This window comes from Mobula birostris, chromosome 26 (assembly GCF_030028105.1).
Source record: "Mobula birostris isolate sMobBir1 chromosome 26, sMobBir1.hap1, whole genome shotgun sequence".
Taxonomy (NCBI): Eukaryota; Metazoa; Chordata; class Chondrichthyes; order Myliobatiformes; family Myliobatidae; genus Mobula; species Mobula birostris.
Window position 1 is genome coordinate 50,425,198 of NC_092395.1, and position 19,727 is coordinate 50,444,924.

At 42.1% G+C, this 19,727-nt stretch overlaps 1 protein-coding gene across 2 annotated transcripts in view; it reads right to left on the minus strand.

Moving 5' to 3' along the window:
- Window positions 1–16,518: 16,518 nt before the first annotated feature.
- The window catches only part of LOC140188287 (lipoprotein lipase-like), an 86,986-nt gene continuing 83,777 nt past the window's right edge, over window positions 16,519–19,727 (minus strand). Inside the window, exon 10 of one of the 2 annotated variants that reach the window (XM_072244387.1) lies at window positions 16,519–17,831. In XM_072244387.1, the coding sequence (XP_072100488.1) occupies window positions 17,771–17,831 (61 nt within the window). In that variant the 3' untranslated portion in view covers window positions 16,519–17,770. The remainder of the gene's footprint in view (window positions 17,832–19,727) is intronic. The other variant, XR_011883257.1, reaches the window with a different exon arrangement.

Consider the following 19,727-nt stretch of genomic DNA (forward strand, 5'->3'; position numbering starts at 1 on the left):
CAGACCTGAGAGGCCAGCGTCGGGCATTTTCATGGCTTACAAGGCGCAGTTCGAAAGGCCGTGTGGGACGCCGCTCCTCGCTCAGACATTTCGCAGTATTATTTTATGAGGCCGAGTTGCGAGCTCGACATCAACCCGGCGCGGATGGAGAGCGCGCACGGGGGCGGTCTGTCACTGGATCGAACTCGGGAATCTCCATTCTTGAGCCCGGCGCTGATCTCACTGCTCCACCAGCCAACACTGATCTATTAAAAACCTAATGAAACTCATAGCTATCTTAACCAAACCTGTTGCCAACCCGTCACCTGTAAGAATACTATTCCCATTTCTCAGTACCTTCGTCTCTACTGCACCTGTTCCCAGAATGAGGCTTTCCTTTCCAGAGCATCAGAGATATCCTCCTTCAAAGTTCAAAGTAAATCTTATTATCCAAGTACATATATGCCACCATATACAACCCTGAGATTCATTTTCCTGTGGGCATACTCAGCAAACCTATGGAATAGTAACTATAACAGGATCAATGAAAGATCAACCAGAATGCAGAAGACAATGAGTGGTGCAATGCAAGTGTAAGTAAGTAGCAATAAATAATGAGAACATGAAATTACAAGATAAAGAATCCCTTAAAGTGGGGTAATTGGTTGGAGGAACATCTTAATGTATGGACAAGTGAGTGTAATTGTCCCTTTTGTTCAAAAATAAGTGTTTCCCTTTCTCCAGTATTGATGCTGTCCTCACCCACATCTCCTCTATTTCCCAGTTATCCATCCTTACCCAATCTTCCCACTTCCTTATCAGGGACCTCATTCCTCTTGTCTTTACCTTCCATCCCACCCTCTGCTTTCCACAGTGATCACTCCTGCCATTATACCTTTATCCATTTGTCCTTCCTCACTAATCTCCCTCCTGGCACTTACCTCTGCCAGTGACAAAAGTGCTACACCTATCCATTCACCTCTTCACTTACCTCCATTCAGGGCTCCAGGTGAGGCAACACGTCACCTGAAAATCTGTTGGAGTCAGCTACTGTATCCGGTATTCCTGATGTGGCCTTCTCTACCTTGGTGAGACCCAACATAAATTGGGGGAACTGCTTTGTTGAGCACATTCGCTCCAACTACAAAAAGCAGGATTTCCTGAAGGCCAACTATTTTAATTCCAATCCCCATTCCATACCGACATATCAGTCCATGGCCTCCTCTACTCTCAGACTGAGAAGCAACACCTCATGTTCTGTCTGGATAGCCTCTAAACTGATAGCATCAATTTCTCTAACTTCCGGTAATTGTTCCTCTTCCTCCGTCCTGTTCTTCCACTCCCCACACTCTTCTCTTCTCCTTACCTGCCTGTCCCCTCACCATGTTGCCCCTCTTCCTTTCCTTTCTCCCATGGTCCACTCTACTCTCCTATCAGATTCACTCTTCTTCAGCCCTTTACTTTTTCCACCTGTCACCTCCCAGCTTCTCACCTCATCCCCTCTCCCCCACCCACCTGACTACTTACCTTCACTTATCACCTTCCCTTCTTCCATGTTCTTATTCTAGCTTCGTTTCTCTTCCTTTTCAGTTCTGTTGAAGAGTTTTGGCCTGAAACATCAACTGTTTATTCCTTTCCACGGATGCTGCCTGACCTGCCGAATTCCTCCAGCATTTCTTACATGTTTCCCTGACCTTTACTGTTCTCTCAAGATAATATTGCAATTCTATAAAAGCCTGGTTAGACCATACTTGGAATATTGTGTTCAGATCTGGTCACCTTGTCAGTTTCGAAAAATAAAATGAAGTGAGGTGTTTTATGTTTAATGAAACTCACAACTTATTTCATTGAATTCCAAGACCTAAACACAAAAACATGCAAAAATTCTCTTTGTAACCATGTTATCATATCTGACCAGCCTCTTAAAGCGAAACCACAGCTCAGTGTTGGTGGTTGTGAATTATGTATATTTCTCCCGATTACAGTGCCAAAAGTATTCACCAATTTCCCTTGGCAGTTTTCATGCTTTATTGTTTTACAACATTGAATCACAGTGGATTTAAGTTGACTTTTTTGACATTGATCAACAGAAGAAGACTCTTTCGTGTCAAAGTGAAAACAGATCTACAAAGAAGTCTAAATTAATTACAAATATATAACAAAAAATATTTGATTGCATAAATACTGACCCCCTTCGAGTCAGTATTTAGCAAATGCACCTTTGGCAGCAATTGCAGCCTTGAGTCTGTGTGGATAGGTTTCGCTTAGTTTTGCACATCTGGACACTGCAATTTTCTCCCATTCTTCTTTACAAAACTGCTCAAGCTCTGTCAGATTGCATGGGGATCATGAGTGAACAGCCCTTTTTGGAAATCTAGTCACAAGTTCTCAATAGGATTGAAGTCTGGACTCTGACTTGGCCACTCCAAGACATTACCTTTTGTTGTTTTTAAGCCATTCCTGTGTAGCTTTGTCTTTATGCTTGAGGTCGTGGTCTTACTGGAAAACAAATCTCCCAAGCCACAGTCTCTTGCAGACTGCATCAGGTTTTCCTCTAGGATGTCCCTGTAATTTGCTGCATTCATTTTACCTTCACAAGCATTCCAGGGCCTGCTACAGTGAAGCATCCCCACAGCACGATGCAACCACCACCATGCTTCATGGTAGAGATGGTGTATTTTTGATGATGTGTGGTGCTTGACTTACGCCAGTACTGTATAGCATTCAGTCCGATGGCTAAAAAGCTCAATTTCTGTTGCATCAGACCATAGAACTTCCTTTCAGCTGACTTCAGAGTCTCTCACGTGCCTTCTGGCAAACTCTAGCTGAGATTTCATGTGAATTTTTTTCAACACCAGTTTTCTCTTTGACACTCCCCCATAAAGCTTCGATTGGTCAAGCACACAGGCAACAGTTGTATGTGCAGACTCTCCCATCTGAGCCACTGAAGCTTGTAACTCATCCAGAGTTGTCATAGGTCACTTGGTGACCTCCCTCACTAGTCCACTTCTTGCACAGTCACTCAGTTTTTGAGGGTGGCCAGCTCTAGGCAGGTTTACAGCTGTGCCATATTCTTTCCATTTCTTCACCATTGACTTAACTGTACTTCAAGAGATTTTCAACGACTTAGAAATTTTCTTGTATCCATCTCCTGACTTGTGCTTCTCAATAACCTTTTTGCCGAGTTGCTTGGGGTGTTCTTTTGTCTTCATGGTGTAGTTTTTCCCAAGATACTGACTCACCCTTGTAGATTCTGGTGTATTTTTACTACTATCAATTGAAACATCTTGACTGCGCACAGGTCTCCAAAAACAGATCTCCATTTAACTCATTATGTGACTTTTAAAAGCAATTGATTGCACCAGTGTTGATTTGGTGTGCCATATTAAAGGGGGGGGTGAATACTTAAGCAATCAATTATTTTTTCCTTTATATGTGTAATTAATTTAGATCACTTTGTAGAGATATGTTCTCACCTTGACACGAAAGAGTCTTTTTCTGTTGATCAGTGTCAGAAAAGCCATACTAAATCCATTGTGATTCAATGTTGTGAAACAATAAAACATGAAAATGCCAAGGTGTGGGGGAATACTTTTTATGGCCACTGTACATTACTCTACACAGGGACCCCCCCCCCCCCACCCCCCAGAATTTACTTGACTGGCATTGTAAGCCTTTCTGGAGCTTGGATGAGCTGCCTGGCTCATGAGTGGAGGAATCGCAGGTGCCTCTGGTTCTTCCAGAGGTGCATTGACACACTGCAGGGATATGATGCTGAGGCTTTATAAGGCACAGATGAGGCCTCACCTTGAGTATTGTGAACAGTTTTCTGCTCCTCATCTAAGAAAAGATGTGCTGGCATTGGGGAGGGTTCAGAGGAGGTTCACAAGGATGATTCCAGGAATGAAAGGGTTATCACACCAGGAACATTTGATACCTCTGGGTCTGTAATTTAGAAGGATGGGGGGGGGGGGAGGGATCTCATTGAAACCTTTCAAATGTTCTTTTTTTTTCAATATTTTTTATTAATTTTCTACATAGGAGAATACAGAGTTCAAGAAAAAAGAAATATATCAAATACATTAAACTGAATCACACATACAAACTCCTTACTCTATATTCATACAAATTAATTAATTCATAATATTGCAATATAGTAAATTTATTATATAGCAAAAAAATCTAATCCACTACCGTGACCGAAGCTGATTAGTAAAGAAGAAAAAGGGAAAAAAAAGTATATTGTTAGCCACCACCTGTGCTTTAATGGCAAATCAAAGATTTTGAAAATAGTTCAAAAAAGGTCCCCACAATGTTTGAAAGTCTTGATTAGATTCAGAAATTGAACACCGAATCTTCTCTAAATTTAAACATGACATCACATCCCAGTCATTGAACGTGAGTGGGCGGGACCGCATCTTTCCATTTAAGCAAGAGCGCCCTCCTAGCCATAAGAGAAAAAAAAGCCAAAATGTGCAAATCAGATTTTTCCAAAATAGTATCCTTTCCTCCAACAATACCAAATAAAGCAGTCAAAGGATTAGGCTTAAAATTTACTTTAAAAAGTACCGAGAAGGTTTGAAATACTTCTTTCCAATATTTTCCAAGACTCGGGCATGTCCAAAACATGAATAAGTGAAGCTTCTCCATTAGGAGGAGGAGGAGAAGATGGCAGCACGACGCAGCACACGCGGCCTCTCCGGTGAATGACATCTGTAATCTGTCAAGTAAGGGACCGTGCACAATTCTGATTTGATGGAGACAGACGTGAGAATATGGAGGAACATCTGGAGAAACTTCTGAAATTTCCGCTTCGCTGCCGCTGCTACTGTGTGGTAACCGGAATCTCTGGAGCAGAAGGACCCGGATCCTCAGCTTTGCTTGTTTCGGCGGCCGGGGCTAGGTTGAAGGCACTCGGCAGAGGATGGCACTCGGGAGACTGTATCGGAGGGGCTGGTCAGAGACTCGAAGTTTTCGGACGGACAGACTCAGTGTCGGCTGTGGTCGGCTGCTTCCAAGGCATCGGCAGTTGTCGGTGCCTTGGAGGTTTATGGCAGGGAGTTTCTCCCTTTTGCCGCCTGCTATCGGGGACTCGGGAGTCGATCGGGACTTGAGATTTTTTTTTACCGTGCCTATGGTCTGTTCTTTATCAAATTATGGTATTGTTTTGCACTGCTGTAACTACATGTTAAAATTATGTGGTTCTGTCAGTGTTAGTCTTTGGTTTGTCCTGTTTTCTGTGATATCACTCTGGAGGAACATTGTATCATTCCTAATGCATGTATGCATTTCTAAATGACAATAAAAGAGGACTGAGTGTTCTCATAATCTAATCTATTACATTTATCACAATAAAGAGATATATCCAAGTAAAAGCGAGACAACTTATCCTTGGTCATGTGGACCCTATGGACCACTTTAAATTGTAGGAGAGAGTGGTGAGCGCATAACGATGAAGTGTTAACCAATTTAAAAATTTCATTCCAAGTTTCCTCAGAAATTGAAGTCTGTAAATCTTGTTCCCAAAGATTTTTAATTTTATCTGAAGGAACACTTCTCATTCCCTGCAGCATATTATAAATATTAGATATAGATCCATTATAAAAAGGTTTCAAATTAAAAATTACATCTAGTAGGTTCTTATCAGGACTTTTAGGAAATGTACATATTTGAGACCATAAAAATTCTCTAATTTGTAGGTATCGAAAAAAGTGAGTTTTGGGTAAGCTATATTTAGCTGACAATTGCTCAAATGAAAGGAGACTTCCCTCCACAAACAAATCCTGGAAGCACTTAATACCTAATCTATCCCATTCTTTAAAAGCCACATCTATCATAGAAGATTTTTAAAAAATAGATAGAAAAAATGGGACTTGAAAGAGAAAATCTCAATAAACCAAAGTATTTTTGAAATTGTACCCAAATTCTCATAGTGTGTTTAACTACCAAATTGTCAGTTAACTTAGTCAGTTATAAAGGAAGTAAAGATCCAAGAAGAGAAATAATAGAAAATTTATTAACAGAGTTAGCTTCTAAAGAAACCCACATTGGACAATCCTCATGATTAATGTAATATAAACAAAATGTAAGATTCCGTGTATTAAGTGCCCAATAATAAAACCTAAAGTTTGGTATAGTTAGCCCTCCATTCTTTTCAGCTTTCTGAAGATGAATTTTGTTTAGTCTAGAATGCTTATTTTTCCATATTATATAATATGATATCATAGAATCAAGAGAATCAAAAAAGATTTAGGAATAAAAACAGGTAATGCCTGAAAAAGATATATAAATTTAGGTAAAATATTCATTTTAATAGAGTTAATTCGACCAATCGATGATAATGAAAGACGTGACTAATTTGATAGTGTCCTTTTTACATAATTCAATAGGGTAAAAAAATTTACTTTAAATAAGCACTTATTATTTTTAGTAATTGTTATACCTAAGTAAGTAAATTGGTTTTTTACAATTTTAAAAGGAAGGTTAGAATTAGTTGATATCCAATTATTCAAAGGAAAAAGTTCACTCTTATGTAAATTCAGTTTATAACCTGAGAACTGGCTAAAACAGGAGAGTAAAGAAAGCACATGGGATAACAAAGTCTCAATATTAGAAATACAGAGCAATAAAGCAAAACTTTGTAGATAGTGCCTCTCCTTAAAATACCAGTGATATCATTAGATTCTCGAAAGGCTATGGCTAAGGGTTCTAAGGCCAGATCAAAAAGCAAAGGACTCAATGGGCAGCCTTGTTTGGTGCCATGTTGCAGCTTAAATGGTTTGGAGTTCTGAGAATTAGTGATAACCCTTGCGGAGGGAGCTAAGTAAAGTAATTTAATCCATTGAATGAAATCAGGTCCAAAATTGAATTTTTCTACAATTTCAAATAAATAATTCCATTCAACTCTGTCAAAAAGGACGGGCTTTTTTGACCTGTGCTAAAAGGACAGGTTGCACTTGAACCCTAGGGGGACCAGTATCTTGGTGGGGAGATTTGCGAGGGCTACTGAGGTGACTTTAAACTAGAATGGTTGGGGGGTGGGAATCAAATTGAAAGGAGTAGGAGAAAGGAGGTTAGTTCACAAATAGAGAAAGCTAGTAGACAGTATCTGAGGGAGGATAGGCAGGGGACAGAGATCGGGAGCACTCAGACCAAAGATGTAGGGGAGAAGGAAGAAAAAGATTACAAAGCTCCATTAAGGATAAACAGAGAGTAAGAGGTGGAGAGTTTCTTAAATGCATCTATTTTAACACTAGGAGCATTTTAGGAAAGGTGGGTGAGCTTAGAGCATGGATCGATACCTGGAAATATGATGTTGTAGCTATTAGTGAAACATGGTTGCAGGAGGGGTGTGATTGGCAACTAAATATTCCAGGATTTTGTTGCTTCAGGTGTGATAGAATAAGAGGGGCAAGAGGGGGAGGTGTTGCATTGCTTGTCAGAGAAAATATTACAGTGGTGCTCTGGCAGGATAGATTAGTGGACTCGTCTAGGGAGGCTATTTGGGTGGAATTGAGGAATGGGAAAGGTGTAGTGACGCATATAGGGGTGTATAATAAACCACCTAATGGGGACCGAGAATTGGAGGAGCAAATTTGTAAGGAGATAGCAGATATTTGTAGTAAGCACAAGGTTGTGATTGTGGGAGATTTTAATTTTCCACACATAGACTGGGAAGCCCATTCTGTTAAAGGGCTGGATGGTTTGGAGTTTGTCAAATGTGTGCAAGGTAGTTTTTTGCAGCAATACATAGAGGTATCAACTAGAGAAGGGGCAGTGTCGGATCTCCTGTTAGGGAATGAGATAGGGCAGGTGACAGAGGTATGTGTTGGGGAGCACTTCGGGTCCAGTGATCACAATACCATTAGTTTCAATATAATTATGAAGAAGGATAGGGCTGGACCCAGGGTTGAGATTTTTGATTCGAGAAAGGCTAACTTTGAGGAGATGCGAAAGGATTTGAAAGAGTGGATTGGGACAATTTGTTTTATGGGAAGGATGTAATAGAGAACTGGAGGTCATTTAAAGGTGAAATTTTGAGAGTACAGGATCTTTATGTTCCTGTTAGGTTGAAAGGAAAGGTTAAACGTTTGAGAGAGCCATGATTTTCAAGGGATATTGGAAACCTGCTTCAGAAAAAGAGAGGGAGCTACAATAATTATAGGCAGCTTGGAGTTAATGAGGTGCTCGAGGAATATGAAGAATGTAAAAAGAATCTTAAGAAAGAAATTAGAAAAGCTAAAAGAAGATAAGAGGCTGCTTTGGCAAGTAAGGTGAAAATAAATCCAAAGGGTTTTTACAGTTATATTAATAGCAAAAGGATAGTGAAGGATAAAATTGGTCCCTTAGAGAATCAGAGTGGATGGCTATGTGCGGAGCCAAAAGAGATAGGGGAGATTTTGAACAATTTCTTTTCTTCAGTATTCACTAAGGAGAAGGATATTGAATTGCGTAAGGTAAAGGAAACAAGAAGGGTAGTTATGGAAAGTATGACAATTAAAGAAGAGGAAATACTGGCGCTTCTAAGGAATATAAAAGTGGATAAGTCTCCGGGTCTGGACAAGATATTCCCTAGGACCTTGAGGGTAATTAGTGTGGAAGTAGCAGGAGCTCTGACAGAAATATTTCAAATGTCATTAGAAACAGGGATGGTGCTGGAGGATTGGTGTATTGCTCATATGGTTCCATTGTTTAAAAAGGGTTCTAAGAGTAAACCTGGCAATTATCAGCCTGTGAGTTTGATGTCAGTGGTGGGTAAATTGATGGAAAGTATTCTTAGAGATGGTATATATAATTATCTGGATAGACAGGGTCTGATTAGGAACAGTCAACATGGATTTGTGTGTGGAAAGTCATGTTTGACAAATCTTATTGAATTTTTTGATGAGGTTACTAGGAAAGTTGATGAGGGTAAAGCAGTGGATGTTGTCTATATGGACTTCAGTAAGGCCTTTGACAAGGTTCCACATGGAAGGTTAGTTAGGAAGGTTCGATCGTTAGGCATTAATATCAAAGTAGTAAAATGGATTCAGCAGTGGCTGGATGGAGATGCCAGAGAGTAGTGGTGGATAACTGTGTGGCAGATTGGAGGACGGTGTCTAGCGGTGTGCCTCAGGGATCTGTACTGGGTCCAATGTTGTTTGTCATATATATTAATGATCTGGATGATGGGGTGGTAAATTGGATTAGTAAGTATACAGATGATACTAAGATAGGTGGAGTTGTGGATAATGAAGTAGGTTTTCAAAGCTTGCAGAGAGATTTAGGCCAGTTAGAAGAGTGGGCTGAAAGATGGCAGATGGAGTTTAATGCTGAAAAATGTGAGGTGCTACATTTTGGTAGCACTAATCAAAATAGGACATACATGGTAAATGGTAGGGCATTGAAGAATGCAGTAGACCAGAGGGATCTAGGAATAATGGTGCATATTTCCCTGAAGGTGGAATCTCATGTGGATAGGGTGGTGAAGAAAGCTTTTGGTATGCTGGCCTTTATAAATCAGAGCATTGAGTATAGGAGTTGGGATGTAATGTCGAAATTGTATAAGGCATTGGTGAGGCCAAATTTGAAGTGTTGTGTACAGTTCTGGTCACCAAATTATAGGAAAGATGTCAATAAAATTGAGAGAGTACAGAGAAGATTTACTAGACTGTTGCCTGGCTTTCATCTCTTAAGTACAGAGAAAGGTTGAACAAGTTAGGTCTTCATTCTTTGGAGCGTAGAAGGTAGAGGGGGGAACTTGATAGAGGTATTTAAAATTATGAGGGGGGGATAGATAGAGTTGATATGGATAGGCTTTTTCCATTGAAAGTGGGGGACATTCAAACAAGAGGACATGAGTTGAGAGTTAAAGGGCAAAAGTTTAGGGGTAACATGAGGGAGAACTTCTTTACTCAGTGAGTGGTAGCTGTGTGGAACGAGCTTCCAGCAAAAGTGGTTGAGGCAGGTTTGATGTTGTTGTTTTAAGTTAAATTGGATAGATATATGGACAGGAAAGGAATGGAGGGTTATGGACTGAGTGCAGGTTGGTAGGACTAGGTGAGAGTAAGAGTTCGGCATGGACTAGAAGGGCCGAGACGGCCTGTTTCCGTGCTGTAATTGTTATATGGTTATATGGTTAAAAGCCTTCTCAGCGTCTAGGGACACCACACATTCTGATATCTCCTTAGAAGGAGAATAGATAATACTTAATAAACAATGAATATTAAAATGAGAAAATCGATTTTTGATAAATCCAGTCTGATTATCAGAAATGACAGGTGGTAAAATATTTTCAATCCTACAGGCCAAAACTTTAGATAGGATCTTAGCATCAACATTAAGTAAAGTAATGTGGCAAATGTTCAGGGGATATTTGCATGGGGTTCTGCATAGGTGTGTTCCAATGAGACAGGGAAAGGATGGTAGGGTACAGGAACCGTGGTGTACAAAGGCTGTTGTAAATCTAGTCAAGAAGAAAAGAAGAGCTTACAAAAGGTTCAAAAAATGAGGTAATGATGGTGATCTAGAAGATTATAAGGCTAGCAGGAAGGAGCTTAAGAATGAAATTAGGAGAGCTTGAAGGGGCCATGAGAAGGCCTTGGCGGACAGGATTAAGGAAAACCCCAAGGCATTCTACAGGTATGTGAAGAGCAAGAGGATAAGATGTGAGGGAAAAGGACCAATCAAGTGTGACAGTGGAAAAGTGTGTATGGAACAGGAGGAGACAGCAGAGGTACTTAATGAGTACTTTGCTTCAGTATTCACTACAAAAAGGATCTTGGTGATTATAGGGATGACTTGCAGTGGACTGAAAAGCTTGAGCATGTAGATATTAAGGAAGAGGATGTTTTGGAGCTTTCGGAAAGCATCAAGTTGGATAAGTCACCGGGACTGGATGTGATGTACCCCAGGCTACTGTGGGAGGCAAGGGAAGAGATTGCTGAGCCTCTGGCAATGATCTTTGCATCATCAATGAGGACAAGAGAGGTTCTGGAGGATTGGAGGGTTGCCAATGTTATTCCCTTATTCTAGAAAGGGAGTAGAGATAGCCCAGGAAATTATAGACCAGTGAGTCTTACTTCAGTGGTTGGTAAGTTGATGGAGAAGATCCTGAAAGGCAGGATTTCTGTACATTTGGAGAGACATAATATGATTAGGAATAGTCAGCATGACATTGTCAAAGGCAGGTCGTGCCTTACGAGTCTGATTGAATTTTTTGAGGATGTGACTAAACACATTGATGAAGGTAGAGCTGTAGATGTAGTGTATATGGATTTCAGCAAGGTATTTGATAAGATACCTCATGCAAGGCTTATTGAGAAAGTAAGGAGGCATGGGATCCAAGGGGACCTTGCTTTGTGGATCCAGAACTGACTTGCCCACAGAAGGCAAAGAGTGGTTGTAGATGGGTCATATTCTGCATGGAGGTTGGTGACCAGTGGTGTGCCTCAGGGATCTGTTCTGGGACCCCTACTCTTTGTGATTTTTATAAATGACCTGGATGAGGAAGTGGAGGGATGGGTTAGTAAGTTTGCTGATGACACAAAGGTTGGGTGTGTTGTGGATAGTGTGGAGGGCTGTCAGAGGTTACAACAGGACATTGCTATGATGCAAAACTGGGCTGAGAAGTGGCAGATGGAGTTCAACCCAGATAAGTGAGAGGTGGTTCATTTTGGTAGGTCAAATATAATGGCAGAATATGGCATTAATGGTAAGACTCTTGGCAGTGTGGAGGATCAGGGGATCTTGGGGTCCGACTCCATAGGACACTCAAAGCAGCTATGCAGGTTGACTGGTTAAGAAGGCATACGGTGCATTGGCCTTCATCAATCGTGGGATTGAGTTTAAGAGCCGAGAGGCAATGTTGCAGCTATATAGGACCCTGGTCAGACCCCACTTGGAGTACTGCGCTCAGTTCTGGTCGCCTCACTACAGGAAGGATATGGAAACCCTAGAAAGGGTGCAGAGGAGATTTACAAGGATGTTGCCTGGATTGGGGACCATGCCTTATGCGAATAGGTTGAGTGAACTCAAATATGAGGAAATCTGCAGATGCTGGAATTTCAAGCAACACACATAAAAGTTGCTGGTGAACGCAGCAGGCCACTGTACCTCTTCCTATAAATGCTGCCTGGCCTGCTGCATTCACCAGCAACTTTTATGTGTGTTGCTTGAGTGAACTCAACCTTTTTTCCTTGGAGCGACAGAGCATGAGAGGTGACCTGATAGAGGTGTACAAGATAATGAGAGGCATTGATCATGTGGATAGTCAAAGGCTTTTTCCCAGGGCTGAAATGACTAGCATGGAAGGGCATTGTTTTAAGGTGCTTGGAAGTAGGTATAGAGGAGATGTCAGGGGTAAGTTTTTTGCGCAGAGAGTGGTCAGTGCGTGGAATGGGCTGCCGGTGGTGGTGGTGGAGGCAGATATGATTGGGTCTTTTAAGAGACTCCTGGACAGGTACATGGAGCTTAGAAAAATAGAGAGCTATGGGTAAGCCTAGGTAGTTCTAATGTAAGGACGTGTTCGGCACAGCTTTGTGGGCTGAAAGGACTGTACTGTGCTGTAGGTTTTCTATGTTTCTAAAAACTCCAAAAGATTGGTTAGACATGACCTACTATGCACTGAGCCATACTGACTATCCTTAATTAGTCCAGGTCTATCCAAATACTTATATATCTTGTCCCTCGGAATATCTTCCAATAACTTTGCCACTACTGATTGTCAGACTCCCTGGCCTATAATTTTTTGGTTTCTGTTTAGAGCCTTTTTGAAACAGCGGAATAATCCTCTAGTGCCTCTCCTGTCACTAAGGATGTTTTAAATATCTCTGCTAGGGCCCCAATAATTTCTATACTAGCATACATGAGGTTTAGGAAAGGTTTAAGAAAGGGCTGAGAAGAGCAAGAAGGGGGCATGAGAAGGCCTTGGCGAGTAGGGTAAAGGAAAACCCCAAGGCATTCTTCAATTATGTGAAGAACAAAAGGATGACAGGAGTGAAGGTTGGACCAATTAGAGATAAAGCTGGGAAGATGTGTCTGGAGGCCGTGGAAGTGAGTGAGGTCCTCAATGAATACTTCTTTTTGGTATTCACCAATGAGAGGGAACTTGATGATGGTGAGGACAATATGAGTCAGGATGATGTTCTGGAGCATGTTGATATTAAGGCAGAGGAGGTGTTGGAGTTGTTAAAATACATTAGGATGGATAAGTCCCCGGGGCCTGACGGAATATTCCCCAGGCTGCTCCACGGGGTGAGGGAAAAGATTGCTGAGCCTCTGGTTATGATCTTTATGTCCTCGTTGCCCACGGGAATGGTACCAGAGGATTGGAGGGAGGCGAATGTTGTCCCCTTGTTCAAAAAAGGTAGTAGGGATAGTCCGGGTAATTATAGACCAGTGAGCCTTACGTCTGTGGTGGGAAAGCTGTTGGAAAAGATTCTTAGAAATAGGATCTATGGGTATTTAGAGAATCATGGTCTGATCAGGGACAGCCAGCATCGCTTTGTGAAGGGCAGATCGTGTCTAACATGTCTGATAGAGTTCTTTGAGGAGGTGACCAGGCATATAGATGAGGGTAGTGCAGTGGATGTAATCTACATGGATTTTAGTAAGGCATTTGACAAGGTCCCACACGGTAGGCTTATTCAGAAAGTCAGAAGGCATGGGATCCAGGGAAGTTTGGCTGGGTGGATTCAGAATTGACTTGCCTGCAGAAGGCAGAGGGTGGTGGTGGAGGGAGTACATTCAGATTGGATGATTGTGACTTGTGGTGTCCCACAAGGATCTGTTCTGGGACCTCTACTTTTTGTGATTTTTATTAACGACCTGGATGTGGGGGTAGAAGGGTGGGTTGGCAAGTTTGCAGATGACACAAAGGTTGGTATTGTGGATAGTGTAGAGGATTGTCGAAGATTGCATAGAGACATTGATAGGATGCAGAAGTGGGCTGAGAAGTGGCAGATGCAGTTCAACCCAGAGAAGTGTGAGGTGATACACTTTGGAAGGACAAACTCCAAGTCAGAGTGCAAAGTAAATGGCAGGATACTTGGTAGTGTGGAGGAGCAGAGGGATCTGGGGGTACATGTCCAGAGATCCTTGAAAGTTACCTCACAGGTAGATAGGGTAGTTAAGAAAGCTTATGGGGTGTTGGCTTTCCTAAGTCGAGGGATAGAGTTTAAGAGTCATGATGTAATAATGCAGCTCTATAAAACTACGGTTAGGCCACACTTGGAGTACTGTGTCCAGTTCTGGTCGCCTCACCATAGGAAGGATGTGGAAACATTGGAAAGGGTACAGAGGAGATTTACCAGGATGCTGCCTGGTTTAGAGTGTATGCATTATGATCAGAGATTAAGGGAGCTAGGGTTTACTCCTTGGAAAGAAGTAGGATGAGAGGAGACATGATAGAGGTGTACAAGATATTAAGAGGAATAGATAGAGTGGATAGCCAACGCCTTTTCCGCAGGGCACCACTGCTCAATACAAGAGGACATGGCTTTAAGGTAAGGGGTGGGAAGTTCAAGGGGGATAATAGAGGAAGGTTTTTTACTCAGAGAGTGGCTGGTGAGTGGAATGCACTGCCTGAGTCAGTGGTGGAGGCAGATACACTAGTGAAGTTTAAGAGACTACTAGACAGGTATATGGAGGAATTTAAGTTGGGGGGGGGTTATATGGGAGGCAGGGTTTGAGGGTCAGCGCAACATTGTGGGCCGAAGGGCCTGTAACGTGCTGTACTATTCTATGTTCTATGTTCTACTTGCCTCCCATAGGAACTAACGGAACACCTTGTCAGGCTCCAGGGATTTATCCACCCTGATTTGCCTCAGGGTAGCAAACACCTCCTCCTCTGTAACCTGTACAGGGTCCATGAAGTCGATACTGCTTTCCCTCACTTCTATAGACTCAATCCGTCTCCTGAGTAAATACAGATGCAAAGAACGCATTTTTGATCTTACCCCCCAACTCTTTTGGTTCCACACATGGATTATCATTCTGGTCTTCCAGAGGACCAGTTTTGTCCCTTTCAATCCTTTTGCTCTTCACATACCTGTAGGATCTCTTAGGAGTCTCCTTCACCTTGTCTGCTAGAGCAACTTCATGCCTTCTTTTAGCCTTCCTGATTTCTTTCTTAAGTGTTCTCTTGTAATTCTTGTACTCCATAAGCACCTCATTTGTTCCTATCTGCCTATACCTGCTAAGCACCTCCTTTTTTCTCTTAACTAGGGCCTCAATATCTCTTGAAAAACCAAGGTTCTCTCCACTTATTATCTTTATCTTTTATTCTGACAGGCACATACAAACCTTGTATGCTCAAAATTTTATTTTTGAAGATCTCCCACTTTCTAAGTACACCTTTGCCAGAAAACAACCTGTTCCAATCCACACTTGCCAGATCATTTCTGATATCATCAGAATTGACCTCCAAAATATCATGAAAGCTTCAATAAGGCAACTTATTCACCTTCTGAATTCCAATAGATACAATCCTTATGTCTGTAATTATTCGTTCTCTCTTAACTTTTGAAATCGATGAATCAGCATACTGATCCAAGAGAGGGGCACGGTACTTCAGCAAAGATTTAACCTTGGATGCGAAGTCCCACGTTTTAGTAGATTATTATTTCCTTTACTTACTGTGTTATTCTATTAATCTACAAACTTCCCCAAATCCCCAGCTCTCTCGACCTCCCTGCATTTAGAACACCAGCAGATTGATACCTTTCTGAAAGCTGCTTATCACAGTTGCCTCCATCAACACCCCCAAACAGCCCTCTCCAGCCACCCACCACTCTTTGTATAAAAAATTGTCCCACACATCTCTTTTAAATTCGCTCTCCCCCATCTTAACTGCATGTTGTCTGGTATTTGACATTTTGACCCTAATGACCTACTCCATGCCTCGCAGAATTTTATAAACCTCTACTGTTTCTCCCCCAACCTCCAACTACCCAGAAAACAATCCAAGTTATTCCAACCTCTCCTTATAACCCATCCCCTCTAACCCAGGCAGCATCCTGATTGAACTCTTCTGTATTCTCTCCAAAGCCTTCATGCTTTTCCTGTATGTAATGGGGTGACCAGAATTGCACATAATACTCTTGTGCAGCCTAATCAAAGTCTTACACAGCTGCAACGTTACTTCTCAACTCTTAAGCTAAGTGCCCCATTAGCTTGTTACCTTTTCAGATGCAATATGTACCACAGTTTCCATATTCAATGTGGATACTTTGAACTTGCACACTTCAAATCCCTTTGTCATAGTTTTGTCTATTTGTTCAATCTATCCATGTCGCTGAAGTGTCCTGCTTCTGTCTGCACTGCTAACTGTGCCAACTATTATCTGTGTCGTTGGTAAGTCAAATTGCAGCAGGAGATGTGTAGTAAATGACAGGGCACTAAGGAATGTTGGCGAACAGAGCCCTTACGGTAAGCTCCATTTTCCCCTGAAAGTGGCAACACAGGTCAATGGGATGGTGAAGAAGGCGTATCGAATGTTTGCTTTCGTAAGTCACGGTGTAGGATTTTGTGAATAAGTCATACGAGAGTCGTTTTACGTGCTTAACAAAAATCGCAGTGCTTTACTTCTTTTGAGAACAAAGCAAAAACAGTCTCTTTACACTGAAGTCATTACATCAGACACCAACTCTTAAAGTGAACACAACAACTCAATGACCGTGTTTGTGAATTATGCAGTGCTGTTTCTATTATGAACAATATATGTCATCTGTCACCCATCTGGGATCTGTGGACAATGCCATGCATTTCCACGTTAGCAAACTCAGCTTTCATACTGGCTGGCTTTTCTGAGTCCAGTCTATGTGCGTGGCCGTGGACTGACAAGGCAGTTGTGGAAATGTGGTGCTCAACCACAAGCTTTGTGACTGCATTGAATTGAATTGACTTTATTGCTTACATCCTTCACATACATGAGGAGTAAAAATCTCTACATTATGTCTCTGTCTAAATATGCAATGTGCAATCATAGTAATTTATATGTAAGGGGTTTCTTTTTTTTATGTCACTGCGTAGTCTAATTAAAATGGCTTCTTTGTTATGTTAACTGCTGAGAAAGTCCTCCCACTAGCAGTTTGTTTGGATCATGTTACTGGTAAGAAGATGTTACAAACCAATTGGGATAGTTGTTATGCTTTTGGTGTGTCTGTAAGATATGGTATGCGCGGGGTTTGGGGGCAGAAGGCGGGAGAGAGAGACAGAGGATGGACCAGGTGCTGTGAGTCCGCTAATGGGGTCGGACCCCGACCGGGGTGTTCGGCAGGGTGAAGAAGAAGGGTCCTGAGCTCCAACTGTTTGTGCACGAAGAGATTGAACTTTGATAAGTGTGGCACCTTTTATTTTCCTTTTATATTTTATTCTCTATTAATTATATATTTCCAGTAATATCTATAAACTGTAAATCATTTAATCATATCTGGTGTATTGTCCATTATTTGAGCGGGGTGGGGTACATCACACAGCATCCACACAAACTAATTACCCAGTTTGGCGGGGCCGAGGGCTGTTTCCCTAGACGACAACGAGCCGAGCGACCCTGAGGCTGGCCAGGGGGGCTACATATAATAATATATAATCAATAGAACAGTCAATGTAACATAGTGTTGCTTGAATTTCCAGCATCTGCAGAATTCCTCGTGTTTGCGAGTTAATCAGTCTGATGGCCTGGTGGAAGAAGTTGTCCCGGAGCCTGTTGGTCCTGGCTTTTATGCTGTGGTACAATTTCCCAGATGATAAAAGCTAGAATAGATTGTGGTTGGGGTGACTCGGGTCTCCAATGATCCTATGGGTTCCCTTTTCACACCTGTCCTTGTAAACGTCCTGAATCATGGGAAGTCCACACCACTCTCTGCAGAGTCCTGCAATTGAGGGAAGTACAGTTCCCATGACCAGGCAGTCATGCAGCCAGTCAGGATGCTCTCAACTGTGCCCCTGTAGATAGTTCTTTGGATTTGGGGGCCTGTACCAAATTTCCTCAACCATCTGAGGTGAAAGAGGTGCTGTTGTGCTATTTTCACCACGCGGCTGGTGTGCACAGACCACGTGAGGTCCTCAGTGATGCGGGTGCTGAGGAACTTAAAGGTGTTTACCCTCTCAACCCTAGATCCATTGATGTCAACAGGGGTTACCTGTCTCCATTCCTCCTGTAGTCCATAACCAACTCCTTTGTTTTTGTGATATTGAGGGTGAGGTTGTTTTCTTGACACATAAGACCAAGATATAGGAGCAGAAGTAGGCCATTCAGCCCATCAAGTCCGCCCTGCCATTCAATTATGGGCTGAACCAATTCTTCCAGACATCCCCACTCCTCTGCCTTCTCCCCATATCCTTTGATGCCCTGACTAATCAAGAAACTATCTATCTCTGCCTTAAATGCACCCAATGACTTTGCCTCCACAGCCGCTTGTGGCAACAAATTCCACAGATTTGCCACCCTCTGACTAAAGTAATTTCTCCGCATCTCTGTTCTAAATGGACGTCCTTCAATCCTGAAGACATGCCCTCTTGTCCTAGACTCCCCTACCATGGGAAATAACTGCCATATCTAATCTGTTCAGGCCTTTTAACATTCAGAATGTTTCTATGAGATCCCCCCTCATTCTCCTGAACTCCAGGGACTAGAGCCCAAGAGCTGCCAGATGTTCCTCATACAGTAACCCTTTCATTCCTGGAACCATTCTCGTGAAACTTCTGTGAACCCTCTCCAATGTCAGTACATCCTTTCTAAAATAAGGAGCCCAAAACTGCACACAATACTCCAAGTGTGGTCTCAAGAGTGCCTGATGGAGCCTCAACATCACATCCCTGCTCTTATATTTTATATCTCTAGAAATGAATGCCAACATTGCATTTGCCTTCTTCACCACTGACTCAACCCGGAGGTTAACCTTTTGGGTATCCTGCACAAGAACTCCCTAGTCCCTTTGTATCTCTGCATTTGAATTCGTTTCCCATCTAAATAATAGTCTGCCCGTTTATTTCTTCCACCAAAGTGCATGACCACACACTTTCCAACATTGCATTTCATTTGCCACTTCCTTGCCCATTCCTCTAAGCTATCTAAGTCTCACTGCAGGCTCGCTGTTTCCTCAACACTACCCACTCTTCTACCTATCTTTGTAGCAGCAAATTTAGCCACAAATCCATTAATCCCATAGTCCACATCACTGACACATAGCGTAAAAAGCAGCGATTCCAACACCGACCCCTGTGGAACTCCACTGGTAACTGCCAGCCAGCCAGAATAGGTTCCCTTTATTCCTACTTTCTGTTTTCTGCTGATCAGCCAATGCTCCACCCATGCTGGTAACTTCACTGTAATTCCAAGGGATCTTATCTTGCTAAACAGCCTCATGTGTGGCACCTTGTCAAATGCCTTCTGAAAATCCAAGTACACTACATCTACTGCATCTCCTTTGTCTACCATGCTTGTAATTTCCTCAGAAAATTGCAGTAGGTTAGTCAGACAGGATTTGCCTTTCAGGAAACCATGCTAGTTTTGGCCTATTTTGTCATGTGCCTCCAGGTACTCCGTAATCTCATCCCTAACAATTACAACAACTTCCCAAACACTGATGTCAGGCCAGCAGGTCTATAGTTTCCTTTCTGCTGCCTCCCACCCTTCTTAAATAGCAGAGTAACGTTTGCAATTTTCCAGTCATCCAGTACAATGCCAGAATCTATCGATTCTTGAAAGATCACCACTATGTCAGAGAGATGAATTCTTCCCTGTAAGCCACCTCATTATTGTTTGA